This window comes from Oncorhynchus nerka, linkage group LG16 (assembly GCF_034236695.1).
Source record: "Oncorhynchus nerka isolate Pitt River linkage group LG16, Oner_Uvic_2.0, whole genome shotgun sequence".
NCBI classification, from domain to species: Eukaryota; Metazoa; Chordata; class Actinopteri; order Salmoniformes; family Salmonidae; genus Oncorhynchus; species Oncorhynchus nerka.
Genome location: NC_088411.1, coordinates 28,809,304 through 28,832,399, shown reverse-complemented (window position 1 = coordinate 28,832,399; position 23,096 = coordinate 28,809,304). Strand labels below are relative to the sequence as shown.

The window sequence follows — 23,096 nt, the reverse complement described above, 5'->3', positions numbered from 1 at the left end:
GTGGGAATTAACGGGAATATATGGGAATTAACAGAAATATGCAAATTAATACCATTTAAATGTAGATGTTTTTTTGTGTTGGATATATTTACCATAACATATGGAGACAGAAACAAACCTTTTACCTTATCATAAGTAGACAATTGCAAATTATTAAATCCTTCCAATAGAAAAAAGCCTATTTAGTTACGAATTGAACTTTAATTAAATTAGTTGACTCTTCACTAAACAACAAAAGGGAATATCGAATGATCCATCGCATCTCCCAAAAACATTTTCAACATCTGTAAAATGTCTAGAAACTAAAGCTTTGGTTGTCTTCCTCTCAGACTTACATGTCTTCTCCCTGGACCTCCTCAATGTCCACCTCTTGAACATCAGACTGAGGCCTCATTTTCACTGTCACTTCCCACCCTTGTTGAGGATGGCTCACTGTCAGGCTCAAAAAGACTCAAATTTGCCCAGATGGCCACCAATTTTTAAACCCTTGTATTGGTCAGCCTGTTGCGTGCTTTGGTGTGTGTTCCCAAACAAGGACCAGTTGCGCTCTGAGGTGGCTGATGTTGGTGGGATTTAGAGGATGGAGGCAACAGGTGAAAGAGCCTCCGATCCACGATGTCCCTTCCACCAGGTGGCTGATGAGATACGTTGGCACGACTGCCATATTGCATTTCCATCCCAAAAGCCCTTGCTTGGAAGTGTACTTCACCAGACTGCCACGAACATTGCCCTCATCCCGGCCAAGGTGGCGAGACACGGTAGTGATGACACCGTAGGCCTTATTGATCTCTACACCAGACAGAATGCTCTTGCCAGCATATTTGGGGTCCAACATGTACGCTGTGGCGTGTATGGGCTTCAGGCAGAAGTCTTCACGCTTTTTTATGTATTTCAGAGCTGCAGTTTCATCTGCTTGGAGCAACAGTGAAGTGGGCAGAGCAGTACGGATTTCTTCTCTTAAGTCTCTTACTTGGGGTCCAACATGTAAGCTGCGGCATGTTTGGGCTTCAGGCAGTGTGCAAGATCTTGAGAATCAGCTGTACACGTGATGGAAGAAAGCACTGTGTATGCAGAGGGTTGCAATTCCATTGAATTGGGGGTAGTTTAACCAAAATATGCCACAAGACCTGGAATTGCCTTGTGTATCCCACAAAAAAAGGTTAACTGTTATAAGCTAACTTTGATGAATTTAAGCAAAATTCCCAGGCTTAACTTCCCATGGGAAATTTCTGGAAACTTTCCTGGAAAGTTTCCAACCCTAATTGTGATAGCCTCTTATTGACCACATTGGCTTCAAGGCAACCATCAAAGCCCAGTAAATCCCCATCCACATCATCCTCTCTTTTAGACCAACACTGGCAGAGTGTTCTGTCCTCATTAGGTTCATCAATATTTTATAGGGTTGATTTTAGCAGCTTAGCTCTCTACACACACTGGAAGTGTCCCAAATGGCACCCTATTCCCTATATAGTGCACTACTTTTGACCCAATAGACCAAGATAGCGGAGCAGTAAGACATGTTTGTTTTCGTATTGTCTTTTGTATACATTTCAATCTATTTTTTCCATTTTCAAATTAAAACATACCTTCCTGCAACCTGCCTCACCCAACATGGTACGGATCGGCTATTTTTTGACCTTATAACTGGAACCTCCATCAGAGGTTAGCTAGTTGCTACCGAGTGGCTATTGTGGCTAACGCCCTTGTCCAGAAGCATGCACCAGTTAGCCTCGAGCTAGGCCCATTTCCCAGCTAGCAAACAAAGTACATCAACTACAATACCGCTCTTGCCAATTGGACTGGACCCTTTGTCAACACGGAGACCCGCCGATCCATCACAACTGGTCTGCGGACGTAACTTCGGCCGATGTGCTCTCAACCGGCCTCTGCGTCGTGGATGTTGGTGTTGATCCATCTGCTAGCCTCGGCCTGCTAGCTTCCTGAACGCTGCGTCTCCAGCTCGCCTTGCATAGTTATCGACTACTGAACGACTCAGTTTCATCTTTACTGCTCATTGGACCCTATGATCTCTCGGCTACAGAGCTGATGCCTGCTGGACTGTTCATTAACACTTCATTTTGTTTATCTGTCGGCCCCAGCCTCGAACTCAGGCCCTGTGTGTCGCTAACTGACCCTCTCTGCCCATTCATCACCATTTACCCGTTGTTGTTGTCCTAGCGGTTTACCCATTGCAGTCTCAGCTCTCCCAATCAACACCTGTGATTGCTTTATGCCTTTCTCTAAATGTCAATATGCCTTGTATACTGTTGTTTAGGGCAGCTCTCAGTTTTATTTTACTGCGGAGCCCCTAGTCCTGCTAAACATGCTTCAGAAAGCCCCCCTTGTCCCACCCACCATACATGCGGAGACCGCACCTAGCTTAACTGGCGCCTCCAGAGATAAAAACCTCTCTCATCGTCACTCAACACCTAGGTTTACCCCCACTGTACTCGCACCCTACCATACCCTTGTCTGTACACTATGCCCTGAATCTTTCCTACCACGCCCAGAAATCTGCTCCTTTAATTCTCTGTTCCCAAAGCACTAGACGGACAGGTCTTATAGCCTTTAGCCGTACCCTCATCCTACTCTGTTCCTCTGGTGATGAAGAGGTTAACCCAGGCCCTGTGTCCCCCCCCTAGGCACTCTCAATTGTTGACTTCTGCAACCAAAAAAATCTTTGGGTTCATGCATGTTATCAGAAGCCTTTTCCCTAAGTTTGCTTTATTCACTGCTTTAGCACACTCTGCCAACCCTGACGTCCTAGCAGTGTCTGAATCCTGAATCCGTCAAGACAGAACTGCTAAAGGGGGCGGAATTGCAATCTACTGTAGAGATAGCCTGCAGAGTTCTGTCATACTATCCAGGTCTATGCCCAAACAGATCGAGCTTCTACTTTTAAACATCCATCTCTATAAACAAGTCCTTCACGGTTTCCGCTGGTTATAGACCCCCCTCAGCACCTTGCCCCCATATGTGAATTGATTGCCCCCATTCATCGTCAGAGTTCATACTGCTAGGTGACCTAAAATGGGATATGCTTAACACCCCGGCCGTCCTACAATCTAAACTAGATGCCCTCAATCTCACACAAATTATCAAGGAATTTACCAGGTACAACCTCAAATCCGTAAACATGGGCACCCTCATAGATATCATCCTGACCAACTTGCCCTCTAAATACACCTCTGCTGTTTTCAACCCGGATCTTGGCGATTACTGTCTCATTGCCTGTGTCCATTATGTGTCCGCGGTGAAACGACCGCCACTCATCACGGTCAAGCACTCCCTAAAACACTTCTGCGAGCGGGCCTTTCTAAATCGACCTGGCCCGGGTATCCTGGGAGGATATTGACCTACAGACCAATATATATCCTGCCCTGCCTTTCTAAAGCCTTCGAAAGCCAAGTGAACAAACAGATCACCGACCATTTCAAATCCCACCGTACCTTCTCCGCTATGAAATCTGGTTTCCGAGCTGGTCACAGGTGCACCTCAGCCACGCTCAAGGTCCTAAACGATATCATAACCGCCATCGATAAAAGACTACTGTGCAGCCGTCTTCATCAACCTGGCCAAGGCTTTCGACTGTCAATCACCGTATTCTTATCGGCAGACTCGATAGCCCTTGTTTCTCAAATGACTGCCTCGCCTGGTTCACCAACTACTTCTCAGACAGAGTTCAGTGTGTCAAATCGGAGGGCCTGTTGTCCGGACCTCTGGCAGTCTCTATGGGGGTGCCACAGGGTTCAATTCTCGGGCCGACTCTTTTCTCTGTATACATCAATAATGTCACTCTTGCTGCGGGTGATTCTTTGATCCACGTCTCCGCAGACGAAACCATTTTGTATACATCTGGGCCTTCTTTGGACAATGTTAACTTTTTATGGATCAAATCCTGTTAGCGGGATCGATTTGACAACATCCGGTGAAATAGCAGAGCGCCAAATTCAAATTAAAATATTTAACTTTCATACAATCACAAGTGCAATACACCAAAATAAAGCTTTACTTCTTGTTAATCCAGCCACCGTGTCAGATTTCAAACAGGTTTTACGGCAAAATCAAACCATGCTATTATTAGGACAGCACCCCATCAAACAAACACATGACAATTACATTTGAGCCCGCCAGGCACAACACAAAACTCAGAAAAAAACTAAATAATTCATGCCTTACCATTGAAGATCTTCTGTTGGCACTCCAATATGTCCCATAAAGATCACAAATGGTCCTTTTGTTCGATTAATTCCATCCTTATATCCCCAAATGTTAATTTATTTGGCGCGTTTGATTCAGAAAAACACTGGTTCCAACTCTGCCAAAATGACAACAAAGTATCTAATAAATTACCTGTAATCTTGGTCCAAACATTTCAAACAACTTTCCTAATCCAACTTTAAGTATTTTAAAACAAATAATCGTTCAAATTTAAGACGGGATAAAATGTGTTCAATAGTGGATAAAATGAAAGTGGAGCGAGCTCCAGGTCACGTGCCCCAAACAAAACAGTCCATTTGGCTATACACCCAGAAAGGAAAGGGACACTTCTTCATTACTCAAAGGAGAAACATCAACTAATTTCTAAAGACCGTTGACATCTAGTGGAAGCCATAGGAACGGCAAGCATATTTCTATTAAAACAGGCTTGCGATAGAAAACTAATGGAAAACAGACTGACCCCCCCTAAAAAATGTCCCTGGATGGATTGTGCTCTGGGTTTCGCCTGCCAAATCAGTTCTGTTATACTCACAGACATTATTCAAACAGCTTTCTTTGGTCTTGGCCATAGTGGAGTTTAGAGTGTTTAGACTATTTGAGGTTGTGGACAGGTGTCTTTTATACTGATAACAAGTTCAAACAGGTGTCATTAATACAGGTAACGAGTGGAGGACAGAGGAGCCTCTTAAAGAAGTTACAGGTCTGTGAGAGCCAGAAATCTAGCTTGTTTGTAGGTGACCAAATACTTATTTTCCACCATAATTTGCAAATAAATTCATTAAAAATCCTACAATGTGATTTTCCCCCCTCATTTTGTCTGTCATAATTGAAGTGTACCTATGATAAATTACAGGCCTCATCTTTTTAAGTGGGAGAACTTGCACAATTGGTGGCTGACTAAAAACTTTTTTGCCCCACTGTATATCACTGGTCATCCCTAAAGCCAACACCTGCTTTGGCCAACTTTCCTTCCAGTTCTCTGCTGCCAATGACGAATGGAACAAATTGCATAAATCACATAAGTTGGAGACATATCTCCCTCACTAACTTTAAGCGTCAGCTGTCAGAGCAGCTTACCAATCACTGCAGCCTTACACAGCCCATCTGTAAATAACCCATCCAACCAACTACTGACATCATCCCCATATTTGTTTTTCTGCTCTTATGCACACCAGTATTTCAAGTTGCACATATCACTCGTGTCAATTGCTAAATTGTAATTACTTCCCCACTATTGGCCTATTTATTACCTTACCTCCTTACTTCATTTGCACACACTGTATACAGATTTGTCTGTTGTGTTATTGACTATACGCTTGTTTATCCCATGTGTAACTCCGTTTTTGTCGCACTGCTTTGCTTTCTTGGCCAGGTCGCAGTTGTAAATGAGAACTTGTCTACCTGGTTAAATAAAGGTGAAGAAAAATTAATTAATTTTCTTTTTAAACAGTCATGGTCAAAAGTAGTGCACTATAACAGGTAATAGGATGCCATTTGGGAAACATTCCATGCTTAGCAGAGTAATGACCCAGACAAGGCTGTTAGTGAAACACATTATGTTGCTGCAGTAGAGCGCAATCATTAACAATGCAATCATCTCCTTTCCCCTTCGGTTTTCATTAGAGCAGAACTGAGTATGGCTAATGTGGCGTGGTAAAAGTGTAGGCATGCCAAGTGAGCAGAGGTTGGAACCTAAATCCCTTTCCAATCGTTTCATTCTGAATAGAACCACTATTTATCTTGTTCCGTTCTACTGTTCCAACCAGAAAAATAGAGTTCTGAACTGGTACGAACCCCCCAAACTGTACAGGTTTATATTGTTCCTTTAAGTTCCTTATTTAACCTGTGCAATCAGAGCTAAATGTAAAAAAAACTGTTGGATTCTAGCTTGAAATATACTTATTCATGTTACCATACTAGAACATATTGATTACTTTACATGTGTAAGAAATGTATTGGGGTCAATAGAGGGTGGATAAGAACTAGGTGTATGTATGGAAAGTTACTGAGTGAGGAAGGGGGAGTACAGAAAGTTTACATTCTTTTAAAACATGGTATTGTTAAATCTCAAGGCTCTTAAAGAGGCAACGGGCAACAGTCTGGTTTCAGTCACTGATAAGGTAGGACAGGCGTGGAGAGGAGCGAGGAACTCATCCGAGGTCAGGTCAGATGAACAGTCCTATACTACACATATTTCCACTCCCAGGTTTTAGCAGGAGGCGGGGCCATGAGTACGCTAGTGAAAGGAACCAATTTAAGTTCCTGACTAGCAACAGATGTATTGGCTGTCTAGACGTGCAACAAACTGACTGAGGGTATAAATATATGTGCTTGTGTAAACATGTCTTTGCAGCTGTTTCACCCAGTGGGGAATAAACTGGGTTTGAGCTTTTCCTAGTCATCTGTTTGAGTTTTTACTATGTTTAGAACCAAACAGCTCATTGAATTACTTCAATCAGTACGGCTAGAGCAGCTTGCTATGAAGCAGGTAAGCTAGTTGTTCACATGCATGATGGACTGACACGTGTAGGGAGTGAGATGCGACACATTTTGAGGGTGTGGAGAGAGGGAGGTTTGGCTTGAAGTGCTGGGCATCTTGTTATGACATGCATTATCTGAATTGGATACACACAATTATACCTAGGAGCTTCTATGGAGGAACTTTGAATGTCCTTTGAACTTCACGCTGGACCACTGGTAGCTAACAAGCTTGTGTGTGCAGAGCTGCACCAGAATTAAAAACACTTTTTTTTGTAGTTAAAACCACTTAAAGCTTAGGGCTTACTTTTTCGAACATTCTGTTAAAAATCGCGCAACATTTCAGCGTCCTGCTACTCATGCCAGGAATATAGTATATGCATATGATTAGTATGTGTGGATAGAAAACACTGACGTTTCTAAAACTGGTTAAATCACGGCTGTGACTATAACAGAACGTGTGTTTCGTCGAAAAGCGCAAGGAAAACTGATCACCAAAAACTGGAAAAAATATCAATGCGCCACTTGCATGTATTGTCTATGGGACAGCAAATTACATGGGGCCGAGATTGCAAGTCCTACAGCTTCCACACGATGTCGCCAGTCTTGTCAATTGCCTGGGGGTTGTTTCTTGGTCAAACGAGTAAGAGAGACCCCATTCCTTCCGGTCTCCGACAGGATGTTTTGGAAGAGAGATTTCCGACCATGATTTGAAGACGTGGAGCTATTGAATACACATCGCCCCGTGATCAATTTGATAGATTATTAACGTTTACTAATACTTAAAGTTGGATTACAAAAGTATTTTGAAGTGTTTTGTGAAAGTTTATCGTCGACTTTTTTAATTTTAAAAAATGACGTTGCGTTTTAAAACGCTGTTTTTTTCTGGATCACACACTTTTCATAGATCGATATTTTGGGTATATATGGACCGATTTAATCGAAAAAAAAGAATCAAGTGATGTTTATGGGACATATAGGAGTGCCAACAAAGAAGCTCGTCAAAGGTAATGAATGTTTTATATTTTATTTCTGCGTTTTGTGTAGCGCCGGCTATGCTAATTATTTTGTTTACATCCCCTTCAGGTATTTCGGGGTGTTGCATGCTATCAGATAATAGCTTCTCATGCTTTCGCCGAAAAGCATTTTAAAAATCTGACTTGTTGGCTGGATTCACAACGAGTGTAGCTTTAATTCAGTACCCTGCATGTGTGTTTTAATGAACGTTTGAGTTTTAACGAGTGCTATTAGCATTTAGCGTAGCGCATTTGCATTTCCAGATGGCTAGATGGGATGCCTGCATGTCAGGTGGGCTTAAGAGGTTAAGGAATCCATTGTGAAATGTGATAACTATAGTATCCTTAACTAGCATTGAAAAAGTTGATCCATTCTTCTGTAAAATCTCTGTCCCGATCTTCTGAATCATGCTTGTATAGTCAGTAGGCTACAGTCATCTATGCTTCGCAGGGGGGAGGGGCATGTAGCTTACACACGCAAAGATTTTCAGCGGCAGGCAGACACTGGAATAGGTTTGAGTGAGGGCTTTGCTTAGGTGTTTTGAAAAAAATGCCAGCAAAATGAAATACAATTATACACCAGTTCCCATGCTTTTAAAATAACAGTTCTATTCCAGAACAGTAGAAAAGAAAAATGTCCCTTTTCCAGTTTTTGGTTTGGTTCAAACCCCTGCCAAATATGATTATAAAGCCTACTGTTTATAATGGGTGTACAAGATCAGTTTGCATGATCATGAGAAGATGTTGATCAATGTGCATTTGATTTGACTATTTAAAATACATACAAATGGTACACCAGGCAACAGATGTATACCAACAATTGCCCAGGATACTCAGAAGACTCATTGAGCTAGTTAAATAAACCTAATAAATCAAAGCTTACCTAGCACAGCCATGCACTCCACCCCAGTCTGCCAGTCCCTATAGTTCTTGTCAAAGTTGTAGAAGAGTCTTCTCATGCAGTCCTTCAGAGCTGCGTCTCTCTTCTCCTCAAGACTCTGGAGCTCTGAGAACAGACGCTCTATCTCCCTGGTCCAGTAGCGTTTCCAGCCCTTCTTAGTAGACTTCACCTGATTAAAGAGTTCAGAAAAGTTTCTTAAACTGTCACTCCACAATATTTTACAAGACATACTACAGATTAAAAATCACATTGTGGAACACTCAGTATTTCTAATTTGGCAGACGCTTCTTTTTTTCACCCCAGCGGGAATCAAACACCTGAAAATGGCATTGCTAGCAGCCACTCTGACCTTGTACTCCTCAGGAATGTTCCTCTCCGAGACACTGTCTGGTACTTCCATCTGAAAGCGGTTCCGTCCCGTCCCCCAGTAGGTCAGGTTCCTGCAGCCCAGCCTCTTCTTCTGCCTGGCAACATTCAAGTTTGTTAACTGCATTTAACATATGCATTTGTCCAAGAGAAATATAGCAAAAAAAAAACACATTTCAGTTCTCCATTGGGCATGCTTTTTAGTCCAGGACTAAGTGTAATGTGACCCTGGGAAGGTGTCCTAAATGTGTTTCTCAAGAGATGAAGGTACCTGTCCAGGTAGTCCTGTAGGTCCCTCTCACAGGCCTTGATGCCGCTGAGAGCCTGGTCAAACTCTGGGTCAAAGCCAGTCTTAGGGGTGATGACTCCGGTGGCGCGGGCCTTCTGGTGGTCGAAGGCTGTGTCCCAGCGTTTCAGCTCAGCCGACAGGTCAGGGAAGAGGCCCTCCTGACCGTCATCCTTCAGGTTGACCACCTGATGAGATTACATGAAATTGTAATTTATTAAGTCGCCAAGAGGAAAACAGTTTGTCATACTTGGTTACAACCACAGTAAAAACAAACACAAATACTCAACATTTAAAACAATCATAAGACAACACCAATAAATACAGGACATTTAAAAAGTACAGAATTAATATAGTAAAAAGCACAATTATAGTGACAGGTAGTGCTGTGGTGTGTAGTGTACAAACCTGGCGCAGCAGCCTGGACCGGAAGTCGACCGCGACCAGTCCTAGTATGGTCACAATCTCCTGCATGGTCTTGAAGCCCTCCAGAGCCGAGAGGAAGTCCGCAATCTTTTTCTTACTGTAGGTGACCTCTTCATACAGAACAGCCCTGCTGTCCGGGTGGTCCTGACCCTTCGGAGTACCGATGCTGTGGATCTTACTAAGGAGCCTCTCCAGATCAGGGAGCTTTTTGAGCAGGTCTGAGACCTCCGTAGCCTGGGCCTGCACTCCCATCAGGTCCTCCAGGGCATCCAGGCGTTCCCCTATAATCATTATAATACATGGGGTTTATATAGCGCATTTCAATGACCAAGCAAATCAGAAGAAATAAGACAATAGCAGACCAACCAATGAAAACAAGAACAGGGTTCAAAACAATAGGTTTCTGCATTTGTGTATTTTCGTGTTCCCCTCACCTATGGATGTGGGGTTACAGAGCGGGGAACAGAGCCACTGCTTCAGCAACCTTTTACCAAATGGAGTACTACAGGTATCCAGGCGTTCCAACAAGGTCCCCTCTGTACCCCCCGACACATTCTGCAGGATCTCCAGGTTGGCTAGTGTCACCCCATCCAGGACCATACGCTGACGGGTCTGGGAGAAGAAACTGGTCGGCCCGGCTGCCTTCTCCATCTCCACATCCACTGGGATATATTCCTAGAATTTGGGATAAAATCATAACTTCGTGCACCCCTGGAACCTCTTGCCTAGGCGCCAGGCTGTTTCTGCTCTCTTGACAACTCCATATGGAATCGTCCTGCCATGTTTGGTTTGACAGTGACAAAAGAATAGGCCAAAGCATAAACAGATCTGGGACCGGGCTACGCCTGAAAGGCTCAAACTAACCAAACTACTTATTTTCCTACAACATTCACTAATTTATGGTTAGCAAATGTTCATAACACAAATGAAGCATTAAATCAATAGCTTAATTGGTTTAATTGCTTAATTATTATGGTGGGCTAATCGGTTAACCATTGACATCCCTACCTGGAAGTTGGTCATGGACAGCAGCTCCTGGTCAACCAGACATTTTTTTAAGTAGAACATACAGCCTCCCAGGGCCGACAGAGCCAACTCATACCCCTCCTTAGGGGTCAGACCCAACGAGTCGCTCTCAGACGTCATGGATTTGAGGACAGAGGGGAGAACACTGCTCTCAGACTCCTCACCCTTCCTCACACTCTCTTTAAAGTAGTCTTCTTCAGCTAGGGTCTTCAGGGTCTTCTGTGCATCCCAGAACTGGGAGCCTGTTGAGAGGGAGGAGGGTGTAATGTAGTGAACATTACTGTTATTCCAGTCCATGTTTTCATTATATTGATAAACGATATACAATATTTCAGTCCATGTTTTACTCACGCACTAGTTGAGCGAGAGAGAGCAAGTGAACAACAATGTTGGTAAAGTACAGTTCAGACACCCAACCAATTTTCATAAACAAAGACTGATGTTACAGACTGGAAGTATGGGAGAGGAAGGGGTCACTGTAAAGCTGTAATCAGTATCATTGTAAATAAAGTACTAAAAAAGTGGATGAAGTGAAATATTGATGTATACAGACTGACATGATAAAAAAAGTATTGAAAAAGAACTGAACCTGCAGTCAGCCCCTCCTGCATAGCCGAGGACAAAGAAGCCTTGAAGATTTTACGGGTTTCGGCTGAAGGGTTCCCCTTCTCAAAGAGCACCTGTATAAACAGAAAGAAAATAAGGGAGCATTTTATATACATTTTCCTTTATGTCTAAACTTTTACAACCAGGATGGGGCAGATCAATGTAGTGTGTCTTGTTGTTGGGTGATTGTGATATGCTGTAAGTGTTGTGAAAACTAGAAAGGGTCATTTCTCTAAATAATAATTGTGTGACTTCTGTCCAAACATGAACATATTTTTATGGTAGTGACCGAAGTTAACAAGTTTAAATTGTTAGTGTTGAACAGTGGAGGATGCTGAGGGGAGGACAGCTCATAATGGCTGAAACAGAGCGAATGGAAAGCATGTGTTTGATGTATTGGATATCATTCCACTTATTCAGCGACAACCATTACCATGAGCCATTCTACCCCATTAAGGTGCCACCAACCTCCTGTGCTGTAGAAGTAGTGACTGACCTGTGCAGGGGTGTAGTGAGACAACAGGGTGCGGAGCCGGGAGCAGTGTCGGTCGTCCTGGAATTGGCCCACATAGAAGTACCCTACAGATGTGTCCACGAAGCTGACCCCATAGGTCCTGCAGCGCCCTGAACTCTCCTCCTCTGCCTTGAGATGAGAGGTGATACTTTGATGCAAAACACATTACTGCACAAGCTCCATGTCACACAATATGGTAAACTCAAGGTTAGAGGAATTTGACCCAAACAGAATTATTAGATAAACTAACCCTGTAAAAAGGACAGCGTTGGGGAGTGGTAAAATACATGTAGTTCAACTAGTAATTTAACTATATTTTGCAGTAGCTTGGTGGTAGTTGAACGCAATGGTGTGTTGGTAGCTGGAAAAGTGGGTAATCTCATTTTGCCCAGAATTTCCCCAAACGTCCCGCCCGGCAAAGGAATGGCGCCCTGTGCGAAACATTCCAAGAGAAACTCTGAATTAGAAGTCGACCGATTAAAAATTGGCATGGCCGATTTAAAGGTTTCATAAATCGGTAATATGCATTTTTGGACGCCGATTATGGCCGATTACATTGCATTCCATGAGGAAACTGCGTTGCAAGCTGAGCACCTGTTAGGCGAGTGCAACAAGGAACCAAGGTAAGTTGCTAGCTAGCATTAAACTTATCTTATAAAAAACGAATCATTCTTCGCATAATCACTAGTGAACTACACATGGTTGATGATATTACTAGGTTTACTAGCTTGTCGTGCGTTGCATATAATCAATGCGGTGCCTGTTAATTTATCATTGAATCACAGCCTACGTCGCCAAACGGGGGATGATTTAACAAAAGCACATTCGTGAAAAAAAGCACAATTGTTGCACGAATGTACCTAACCATAAACATCAATGCCTTAAAATCAATAAACCTGCATATTTTAGTTAAAATAAATTTGTGTTAGCAAGCAATATTAACTAGGGAAATTGTGTCACTTTTCTTGCGTTCAATTGCAACAAGAGTCAGGGTATATGCAACATGGCTCATTGCGAGCGAATTTGCCAGAATTTTACATAATTATGACATAACATTGAAGGCAATGTAACAGCAATATTTAGACTTAGGGTTGCCGCCCGTTCGATAAAATACGGAATGGTTCCGTATCTTACTGAAAGAATAAATGTTTTGTTTTCGAAATGATAGTTTCCGGATTTGACCATGTTAATGACCAACGGCTCATATTTCTGTTTATTATAATTAAGTCTATGATTTGATAAAGCTATCTGACTGAGCGGTGGTAGGCGGCAACGGGCTCTAAAGCATTCATTCAAACTTAGCAATGCTTGCTTCACAGCACGGTTTATGACTTCAAGCCTTTTAACTCCTGAGATCAGGCTGGAAATACTATTAGAACATCCAATAGTCAAAAGGTATATGAAATACAAATGGTATAGAGAGAAATAGTTGACGCGTCATAATTCCTATATTAACTACAACCTGAAACTTCTTAACTGGAAATATTGAACCACCAGTTTTCATATGCTCTCATGTTCTGAGCAAGGAACTTAAACGTTATCTTTTCTTACATGGCACATATTGCACTTTTACTTTCATCTCCAACACTTTGTTTTTGCATTATTTAAACCAAATTGAACATGTTTCATTATTTGAGACTAAATTGATTTATAAAAGTGTTCATTCAGTATTGTTGTAATTGTCATTATTACACACACACTTAAAAATGATGATTAATCGGTATCGTTTTTTTGGGGGGGGCCTCCAGTAATCCGTATCGGCGTTGAAAAATCATAATCTGTTGACCTCTAGTAAGGTCTACTGTATCCGGCGCATGTGACAAATAAATGAGTCGATCAGTCTTAAATGGAAGAAGTTTGAAACCACCAAGACTCTTCCTAGAGCTGGCCACCCGGCCAAACTGAGCAATCAGGGGAGAAGGGCCTTGGTCAGGGAGGTGACCAAGAACCTGATGGTGACTGACAGTGCTCCAGAGTTCCCCTGTGGAGATGGGAAAACCTTTCATAAGGACAACCACCTCTGCAGCACTCCACCAATCAGGCCTTTGTGGTAGAGTGGCCAGACAGAAACCACTCCTCAGTAAAATGCACATAACAGCCCGCTTGGAGTTTGCCAAAAGTCACCTAAAGACTCTTGGTTTCATCAGATGGTGAAGCATGCTGTTGAGATTTTTTTCAGCAGCAGAGACTGGGAGACTAGTTAGGATTGAGGCAAAGATGAATGGAGCAAAGTAGAGAGAGATCCTTGATGAAAACCTGCTCCAGAGCGCTCAGGACCTCAGACTGGGGCAAAGATTCACCTTCCAACAAGACAACGACCCTAAGCACACAGACAAAACAATGCAGGAGTGGTTTCAGGACAAGTCTCTGAATGTCCTTCAGTGGCCCAGCCAGAGCCAGGACTTGAACCCGATCGAACATCTCTGGACAGACCTGAAAATAGCTGTGCAGCAACGCTCCCCATCCAACCTGACAGAGCTTGAGAGCATCTGCATAGAAGAATGGGAGAAACTCCCTAAATACAGGTGTGCCGGTCACAACTTGCAGGCTTGTTTTCGAGTTGCTGTGCGTTTTGTTGCCAACCTATTTTGCTACCTGACAACTTTACGGTTTTCACTTTTTAATTACCGTTCATATATTTATTTATTTTTTCCTCAACTTTTTCACTCCGGACGCTTTATCTGGACACGATTCGTCAGGACCTCCAACAGCCGAAGCTAAGTAGTAACATTAACATGATGCCTTCTAATTGCAGTCGCTGTACTCGCCTTACGGCGAGGATAGCTGTGCTACAAGCCCAGCTTCAGACGCAATCGTTAGGCAAGGGTAATTTCAGTGTAGGAAAGGATGAAACAGCGTCTGTGCCACCAGTAAGTACAGATAGTAGTATAAATCCCCTGGCACAGTCCCCGCAGCCAGACAACTTTCTCACGGTTTCTGGAAGGAAATGCTGTAGGAACGCTCAACCGGTGTCGCTCATTCAGCCGACAGAAACTTTCAACCGGTTTTCCCCATTAAGCAGCGGGTCGGTGTCAGAGGCTGAGTCTTCTCTGGTCTCTACTCCTCCCGTTACGGGGTCTGAAACGCCGAAGCTTCCCACCATTAGCTCTGACAAATTGAAAACTCTAGTCATTGGCGACTCCATTACCCGCAGTATTAGACTTAAAACGAATCATCCAGCGATCATACACTGTTTACCCGGGGGCAGGTCTACCAACGTTAAGGCTAATCTGAAGATGGTGCTGGCTAAAGCTAAAACTGGCGAGTGTAGAGAGTATAGAGATATTGTTATCCACGTCGGCACCAACGATGTTAGGATGAAACAGTCAGAGATCACCAAGCGCAACATAGCTTCTGCGTGCATATCAGCTAGAAAGATGTGTCGGCATCGAGTAATTGTCTCTGGCCCCCTCCCAGTTAGGGGGAGTGATGAGCTGTACAGCAGTCTCACAACTCAATCGCTGGTTGAAACTGTTTTCTGCCCCTCCCAAAAGATAGAATTTGTAGATAATTGGCCCTCTTTCTGGGACTCACCCACAAACAGGACCAAGCCTGACCTGCTGAGGAGTGACAGACTCCATCCTAGCTGGAGGGGTGCTCTCATCTTATCTACCAACATAGACAGGGCTCTAACTCCTCTAGCTCCACAATGAAATAGGGTGCAGGCCAGGCAGCAGGCTGTTAGCCAGCCTGCCAGCATAGTGGAGTCTGCCACTAGCACAGTCAGTGTAGTCAGCTCAGCTATCACCATTGAGACCGTGTCTGTGCCTCGACCTAGGTTGGGCAAAACTAAACATGGCGGTGTTCGCCTTAGCAATCTCACTAGGATAAAGACCACCTCCATTCCTGTCATTACTGAAAGAGATCATGATACCTCACATCTCAAAATAGGGCTACTTAATGTTAGATCCCTTACTTCAAAGGCAATTATAGTCAATGAACTAATCACTGATCATAATCTTGATGTGATTGGCCTGACTGAAACATGGCTTAAGCCTGATGAATTTACTGTTTTAAATGAGGCCTCACCTCCTGGCTACACTAGTGACCATATCCCCCGTGCATCCCGCAAAGGCGGAGGTGTTGCTAACATTTACGATAGCAAACTTAAATTTACAAAAAAAAAAAATGACGTTTTCGTCTTTTGAGCTTCTAGTCATGAAATCTATGCAGCCTACTCAATCACTTTTTATAGCTACTGTTTACAGGCCTCCTGGGCCATATACAGCGTTTCTCACTGAGTTCCCTGAATTTCTATCGGACCTTGTAGTCATAGCAGATAATATTCTAATCTTTGGTGACTTTAATATTCACATGGAAAAGTCCACAGACCCACTCCAAAAGGCTTTCGGAGCCATCATCGACTCAGTGGGTTTTGTGCAACATGTCTCTGGACCCACTCACTGTTACAGTCATACGCTGGACCTAGTTTTGTCCCATGGAATAAATGTTGTGGATCTTAATGTTTTTCCTCATAATCCTGGACTATCGGACCACCATTTTATTACGTTTGCAATTGCAACAAATAATCTGCTCAGACCCCAACCAAGGAACATCAAAAGTCGTGCTATAAATTCACAGACAACACAAAGATTCCTTGATGCCCTTCCAGACTCCCTCTGCCTACCCAAGGACAAAAATCAGTTAACCACCTAACTGAGGATCTCAATTTAACCTTGCTTAATACCCTAGATGCAGTTGCACCCCTAAAAACTAAAAAAAAATCTCATAAGAAACTAGCTCCCTGGTACACAGAAAATACCCAAGCTCTGAAGCAAGCTTCCAGAAAATTGGAACGGAAATGGCGCCACACCAAACTGGAAGTCTTCCGACTAGCTTGGAAGGACGGTACCGTGCAGTACCGAAGAGCCCTTACTGCTGCTCGATCATCCTATTTTTCTAACTTAATTGAGGAAAATAAGAACAATCCGAAATTCCTTTTTGATACTGTCGCAAAGCTAACTAAAAAGCAGCATTCCCCAAGAGAGGATGACTTTCACTTTAACAGTGATAAATTCATGAACTTCTTTGAGGAAAAGATTATGATTATTAGAAAGCAAATTACGGACTCCTCTTTAAACCTGCGTATTCCTCCAAACCCCAGTTGTCCTGAGTCTGCACAACTCTGCCAGGACCTAGGATCAAGAGAGACACTCAAGTGTTTTAGTACTATATCTCTTGACACAATGATGTAAATAATCATGGCCTCTAAACCTTCAAGCTGCATACTGGACCCTATTCCAACTAAACTACTGAAAGAGCTGCTTCCTGTGCTTGGCCCTCCTATGTTGAACATAATAAACATCTCTCTATCCACTGGATGTGTACCAAACTCACTAAAAGTGGCAGTAATAAAGCCTCTCTTGAAAAAGCCATACCTTGACCCAGAAAATATAAAAAACTAAATCGGCCTATATCGAATCTTCCATTCCTCTCAAAAATTTTAGAGAGGGCTGTTGCGCAGCAACTCACTGCCTTCCTGAAGACAAAACAATGTATACGAAATGCTTCAGTCTGGTTTTAGACCCCATCATAGCACTGAGACGGCACTTGTTAAGGTGGTGAATGACATTTTAATGGCATCGGACCGAGGCTCTGCATCTGTCCTCGTGCTCCTAGACCTTAGTGCTGCTTTTGATACCATCGATCACCACATTCTTTTGGAGAGATTGGAAACCCAAATCGGTCTACACGGACATGTTCTGGCCTGGTTTAGATCTTATCTGTCGGAAAGATATCAGTTTGTCTCTGTGAATGGTTTGTCCTCTGACAAATCAACTGTAAATTTCGGTGTTCCTCAAGGTTCCGTTTTAGGACCACTATTGTTTTCACTATATATTTTACCTCTTGGGGATGTTATTCGAAAACATAATGTAAACTTTCACTGCTATGCGGATGACACACAGCTGTACATTTCAATGAAACATGGTGAAGCCCCAAAATTGCCCTCTGTAGAAGCATGTGTTTCAGACATAAGGAAGTGGATGGCTGCAAACGTTCTACTATTAAACTCGGACAAAACAGAGATGCTTGTTCTAGGTCCCAAGAAACAAAGAGATCTTCTGTTGAATCTGACAATTAATCTTAATGGTTGTACAGTCGTCTCAAATAAAACTGTGAAGGACCTCGGCGTTACTCTGGACCCTGATCTCTCTTTTGAAGAACATATCAAGACCATTTCGAGGACAGCTTTTTTCCATCTACGTAACATTGCAAAAATCAGAAACTTTCTGTCCAAAAATGATGCAGAAAAATTAATCCATGCTTTTGTCACTTCTAGGTTAGACTACTGCAATGCTCTATTTTCCGGCTACCCGGATAAAGCACTAAATAAACTTCAGTTAGTGCTAAATACGGCTGCTAGAATCCTGACTAGAACCAAAAAAAATTGATCATATTACTCCAGTGCTAGCCTCTCTACACTGGCTTCCTTTCGAAGCAAGGGCTGATTTCAAGGTTTTACTGCTAACCTACAAAGCATTACATGGGCTTGCTCCTACCCATCTCTGATTTGGTCCTGCCGTACATACCTACACGTACGCTACGGTCACAAGACGCAGGCCTCCTAATTGTCCCTAGAATTTCTAAGCAAACAGCTGGAGGCAGGGCTTTCTCCTATAGAGCTCCATTTTTATGGAACGGTCTGCCTACCCATGTCAGAGACGCAAACTCGGTATCAACCTTTAAGTCTTTACTGAATACTCATCTCTTCAGTGGGTCATATGATTGAGTGTAGTCTGGCCCAGGAGTGGGAAGGTTAACGGAAAGGCTCTGGAGCAACGAACCGCCCTTGCTGTCTCTGCCTGGCCGGTTCCCCTCTTTCCACTGGGATTCTCTGCCTCTAACCCTATTACAGGGGCTGAGTCACTGGCTTACTGGGGCTCTCTCATGCCGTCCCTGGAGGGGGTGCGTCACCCGAGTGGGTTGATTCACTGTTGTGGCCATCCTGTCTGGGTTGGCGCCCCCCCCCCTTTGGGTTGTGCCGTGGCGGAGATCTTTGTGGGCTATACTCAGCCTTGTCTCAGGATGGTAAGTTGGTGGTTGAAGATATCCCTCTAGTGGTGTGGGGGCTGTGCTTTGGAAAAGTGGGTGGGGTTATATCCTTCCTGTTTGGCCCTGTCCGGGGGTGCCCTCGGATGGGGCCACAGTGTCTCCTGACCCCTCCTGTCTCAGCCTCCAGTATTTATGCTGCAGTAGTTTATGTGTTGGGGGGCTGGGGTCAGTTTGTGATATCTGGAGTACTTCTCCTGTCCTATTCGGTGTCCTGTGTGAAGCTAAGTGTGCGTTCTCTAATTCTCTCTTTCTTTCCCTCTCTCAGAGGACCTGAGCCCTAGGACCATGCCCCAGGACTACCTGACATGATGACTCCTTGTGCTGTCCCCAGTCCACCTGGCCATGCTGCTGTTCCAGTTTCAACTGACCTGAGCCCTAGGACCATGCCCCAGGACTACCTGACATGATGACTCCTTGCTGTCCCCAGTCCACCTGGCCATGCTGCTGCTCCAGTTTCAACTGTTCTGCCTTATTATTATTCGACCATGCTGGTCATTTATGAACATTTGAACAGATTGGCCATGTTCTGTTATAATCTCCACCCAGCACAGCCAGAAGAGGACTGGCCACCCCACATAGCCTGGTTCCTCTCTAGGTTTCTTCCTAGGTTTTGGCCTTTCTAGGGAGTTTTTCCTAGCCACCGTGCTTCTACACCTGCATTGCTTGCTGTTTGGGGTTTTAGGCTGGGTTTCTGTACAGCACTTTGAGATATCAGCTGATGTACGAAGGGCTATATAAATACATTTGATTTGATTTTGATTTGTAGCGTCATACCCAAGAAGACTCAATGCTGTAATCACTGCCAAAAGTGCTTTAACAAAGTACTGAGTAAAGGATCTGAATACTTATGTAAATGTGATAAGTTATTTTTATTTAATACATATGCAAAAATGTCTACAAACCTGTTTTTGCTCTGTCATTATGGAGTATAAATGATTTAATCCATTTTAGAATAAGGCTATAAGGTAACAAAATGAATATAGTATACATATATACAACGCATCACAAAACACATCCTACCTTCTCCTTGATGCTGAGGAGGTATTTGCTGTGTGTCTCAGAAGGGGCTCCGTCCAACACGCTGTAGGTCTGTGTTCCCCGTGTGATGATTCGGCATACCTCACGCTGTACCACCCGGTCAAACTTGGTGGGCTTCAGCATGGTCTTACAGCGAGCCTCCATCATGTCTGGAGTCTCCGTCTGCTCCACACGTGCCACCTAACATAAGAAATACTTTATTAATGACTGAGGAGAAATTGGTTTGCCAGCAAAACAGCAGTGATGGGTGGAAATAGTTACATATCGCAATATTATTTTGGATAACATCAAGCCTTTTAAAAAGGTTGAGTCTAAGCTTTCTTTTAAAAACAAAATGGCTCCCCACCTTGTATCCCCTCTGCACCAGTCCATCTGAGAAGCGTCCAAAGCCTATCTCGGGGAAGCCAGAGTGGGCCCAGGCCCCCTTCATGAAGGTCAGACCCAGCTCGTTGACACCAATCACAGCATCCATGTGGTACAGCTCATAGAACTTACCCACCTGAGTAATAATACATTTTACTTGCACCTTTCTAGATGAGGACACTAAAAGGTCAGATTCACAGCCACAAATTCTGCCTAGTCCTAGACTAAAAAGCACGTTCAAAAGGTGACTCTCCAAGATTTCAGGCCTTTCTGGAGGCAAGGGGGGGTCCGACCCTGTACAAGATGGGGGTGCCTAATAAACTGGCCAGGGAGTCAATGTTAAACAAAGAAGCATTGCACCTCCACCAAAATACAGCATTTAAATGATTTATAGTACCTTGAAGAAGAGCACGGCATCGAACGTCTCCGACTTGAGCTGCCACCAGCGCCGCATGCCTGGGGTCGTTTTGTTCAAGAAGTCTTCTGGGACATACAGAGTCGTGGGATCGTAGTCTTCCTCAGACTGTCTTCGTCTCTTGGAGTCTTTCCTCCGGCCTTCCTGTAGCCAATCAAGCTTCTCATGGTCCCATACCGTAGCCCCACCTTGCCCGCCGGCACCTGAGCCATTCGCCTGGCTGTCGAAGCTCTCCGGGGCCGAAAAGGCTGAGAGTCGAGACTTGGTGTCGGCTGTGATGGTGCTAGATAAGGGGGCTCTCTTGGTGGTTTCTGGAAGAGTGGGAGTCTTGGGTTTTGGTTTGGCACTGGATGGCTTCTCTACGGGTCGTTTGCGTTTCACCTGTTTAACTGGGCTGTCGGGTTCAGCCTCATTTTCACTTTCTACATCTTCCTCCGACATACTGTTCACTACCTCTTCCTCATCTTCCTCACTGCTGCATCCGGCCTGTTCTGGTTTGAATTCGTCACCCGAGCCTTCACTGTCGGAGGCAACCACGATGCGGCGACGCTTGGACTTGCTGCCCTGTTCTGCTGTGGCACGGGAGGAACGGCGACTAGGCTTAGACTTCACTGTCTCCTCATCTTCCTCTTCAGTCAAATCTTCGTCGGTCAATGTTGACTTATCAAGCTGTAGGAGAAAATGAAAATACAGTACTTCAGTTTTTCAAGAGAGAAAAAAATTATATGGGCTCCCGAGTGGTGAAGTGATTTAAGGCACTGCATCTCACTGCTTGAGGCGTCACTACAGACACCCTGGTTAAAATACAGGCTGTATCTAAACCAGCCGTGATTGGAAGTCCCATAGGGTGGCGCACATTTGGCCCACTGTTGTTCGTTTGTTTTTTAAATGTTTATATTCAACACATTTGCTTTACACATGCTAGTTTGCACACAAGACAAAGAGTAACATATGTATATATAATGATACAGTATTTATCATTATTGAGTGGTAAGTTCAATGTTGAAAATAACTTGCTCTACACTACAAGATGGGAAAAGTTTTGATACTGGCTTACATTTTTCGATGCAAATGTGTCGAGATCGTAGGAGAGTAGTTGATCCGTACGGATCAACCGCCCACGGTTCGGCACGCGTGTGAACTGCAGATCAATTGCAAAGTTTAACCACCAGTGTGAAATACAGTTTTACTGCCACTGTTACTTTTTTAAAGTCATTCCCTACGTCTCGATGCAGAGTTGCAGTGAAAAGATAAAGACAGTGCTGTGTTTTGCTCTGAAGCCTGATTGAATAATTTTTTAAAAGCCGTTGTGTTTACTGTTCACGTGTTGAATCCCAACGTATCAATCCTGGATGCTCGCGTTTCAAAAAGCAAAGAAGACTAAAGAGCAGTGACAGCCATGGCTGGCGGAGGAGCTGAAGAACAGGAAAAGCCTCCCGCTTCATTTAAGTCTCATGGATGGGAGCATTTAGGCTTCCCTGTCAAATATGAAGATGGAAGAAGGGTGGTGGACAACACCATTACGGTGTGTGGGCATTGTGCCACAAGAAAGCCGTATGATCATGGAAATACATTGAGTGTGGCCACACATTTAGAGCGTCATCACCCTGGTGTGTCAGTGACGGGAGCCAACTCAGCCAAGAGACAACTTCTCCCCGCGGCATTTAAGCAGCCCGTTGCTGTAGAATCAGACCGGGCTAAAGCCATCACCAAATCTATTGGGATGTTTATCTCTGCAGACATGAGGCCATTTTCTGTTGTGGAAAACAAAGGGTTTAAAAATATGGTGAAAGTGCTTGAGCCATTCTACAAAATCCCCTGGCGCACTCACTTCAGTATAAAGATCATGCCAGAGCTTTAGGAACCGGAAAATAACAAAATTGTCGATTAATTATCCAAGGCATCCTCTGTTGCTCTCACCTCACTCAGGTGGACCTCCAGGGTAACAGAAAGCTTTGTGACTGTTCACTACACCAGAGGAGTGGGAGATGTGAAGTCCGGTGCTATAGACACGCCCTCTATGAGAGAAACACAAATCTGGCGCAGGTACTGCTAGGAGCAGGAGCAGAGTGGAAGCTAGAGAGGCCCAATAGCAATATCCCAATCACCACAGATAACTCCAAGAACCAAGTAAATGCAGTGATAGAGGCTGGACTGGGGCCACAGATAGCTTGCATTGCACATGTGATCAATTTAGCATCTCAAAGGGGAATCTCAGTAAACCAGATGGACCGCCTCCTTGGGAGGATCAGGAAGGTTTCCTTTTTCCACCGGGGGCACAACAGCCACTCATGTGCTTAACACCAAGCAAGAAATGCTACAGCTACCGACTCACAAGCTCATACACCATGTCACAACAAGATGGAACTCCACCTATGACATGTTGG

General features: G+C 43.9%; 1 protein-coding gene across 1 annotated transcript in view; it reads right to left on the bottom strand.

Moving 5' to 3' along the window:
- The window catches only part of msh6 (mutS homolog 6 (E. coli)), a 36,864-nt gene that overhangs the window by 6,149 nt on the left and 7,619 nt on the right, over positions 1 to 23,096 (bottom strand). The window contains exons 4-14 of the mRNA XM_029685351.2: positions 20,692 to 21,378; positions 20,278 to 20,430; positions 19,914 to 20,111; positions 11,823 to 11,969; positions 11,310 to 11,400; positions 10,703 to 10,962; positions 10,129 to 10,369; positions 9,677 to 9,975; positions 9,254 to 9,456; positions 8,966 to 9,080; positions 8,599 to 8,785 (exon numbers count right to left, since the gene is read on the bottom strand). Coding sequence (XP_029541211.2) covers positions 8,599 to 8,785; positions 8,966 to 9,080; positions 9,254 to 9,456; positions 9,677 to 9,975; positions 10,129 to 10,369; positions 10,703 to 10,962; positions 11,310 to 11,400; positions 11,823 to 11,969; positions 19,914 to 20,111; positions 20,278 to 20,430; positions 20,692 to 21,378 — 2,581 coding nt within the window. The remainder of the gene's footprint in view (positions 1 to 8,598; positions 8,786 to 8,965; positions 9,081 to 9,253; positions 9,457 to 9,676; positions 9,976 to 10,128; positions 10,370 to 10,702; positions 10,963 to 11,309; positions 11,401 to 11,822; positions 11,970 to 19,913; positions 20,112 to 20,277; positions 20,431 to 20,691; positions 21,379 to 23,096) is intronic.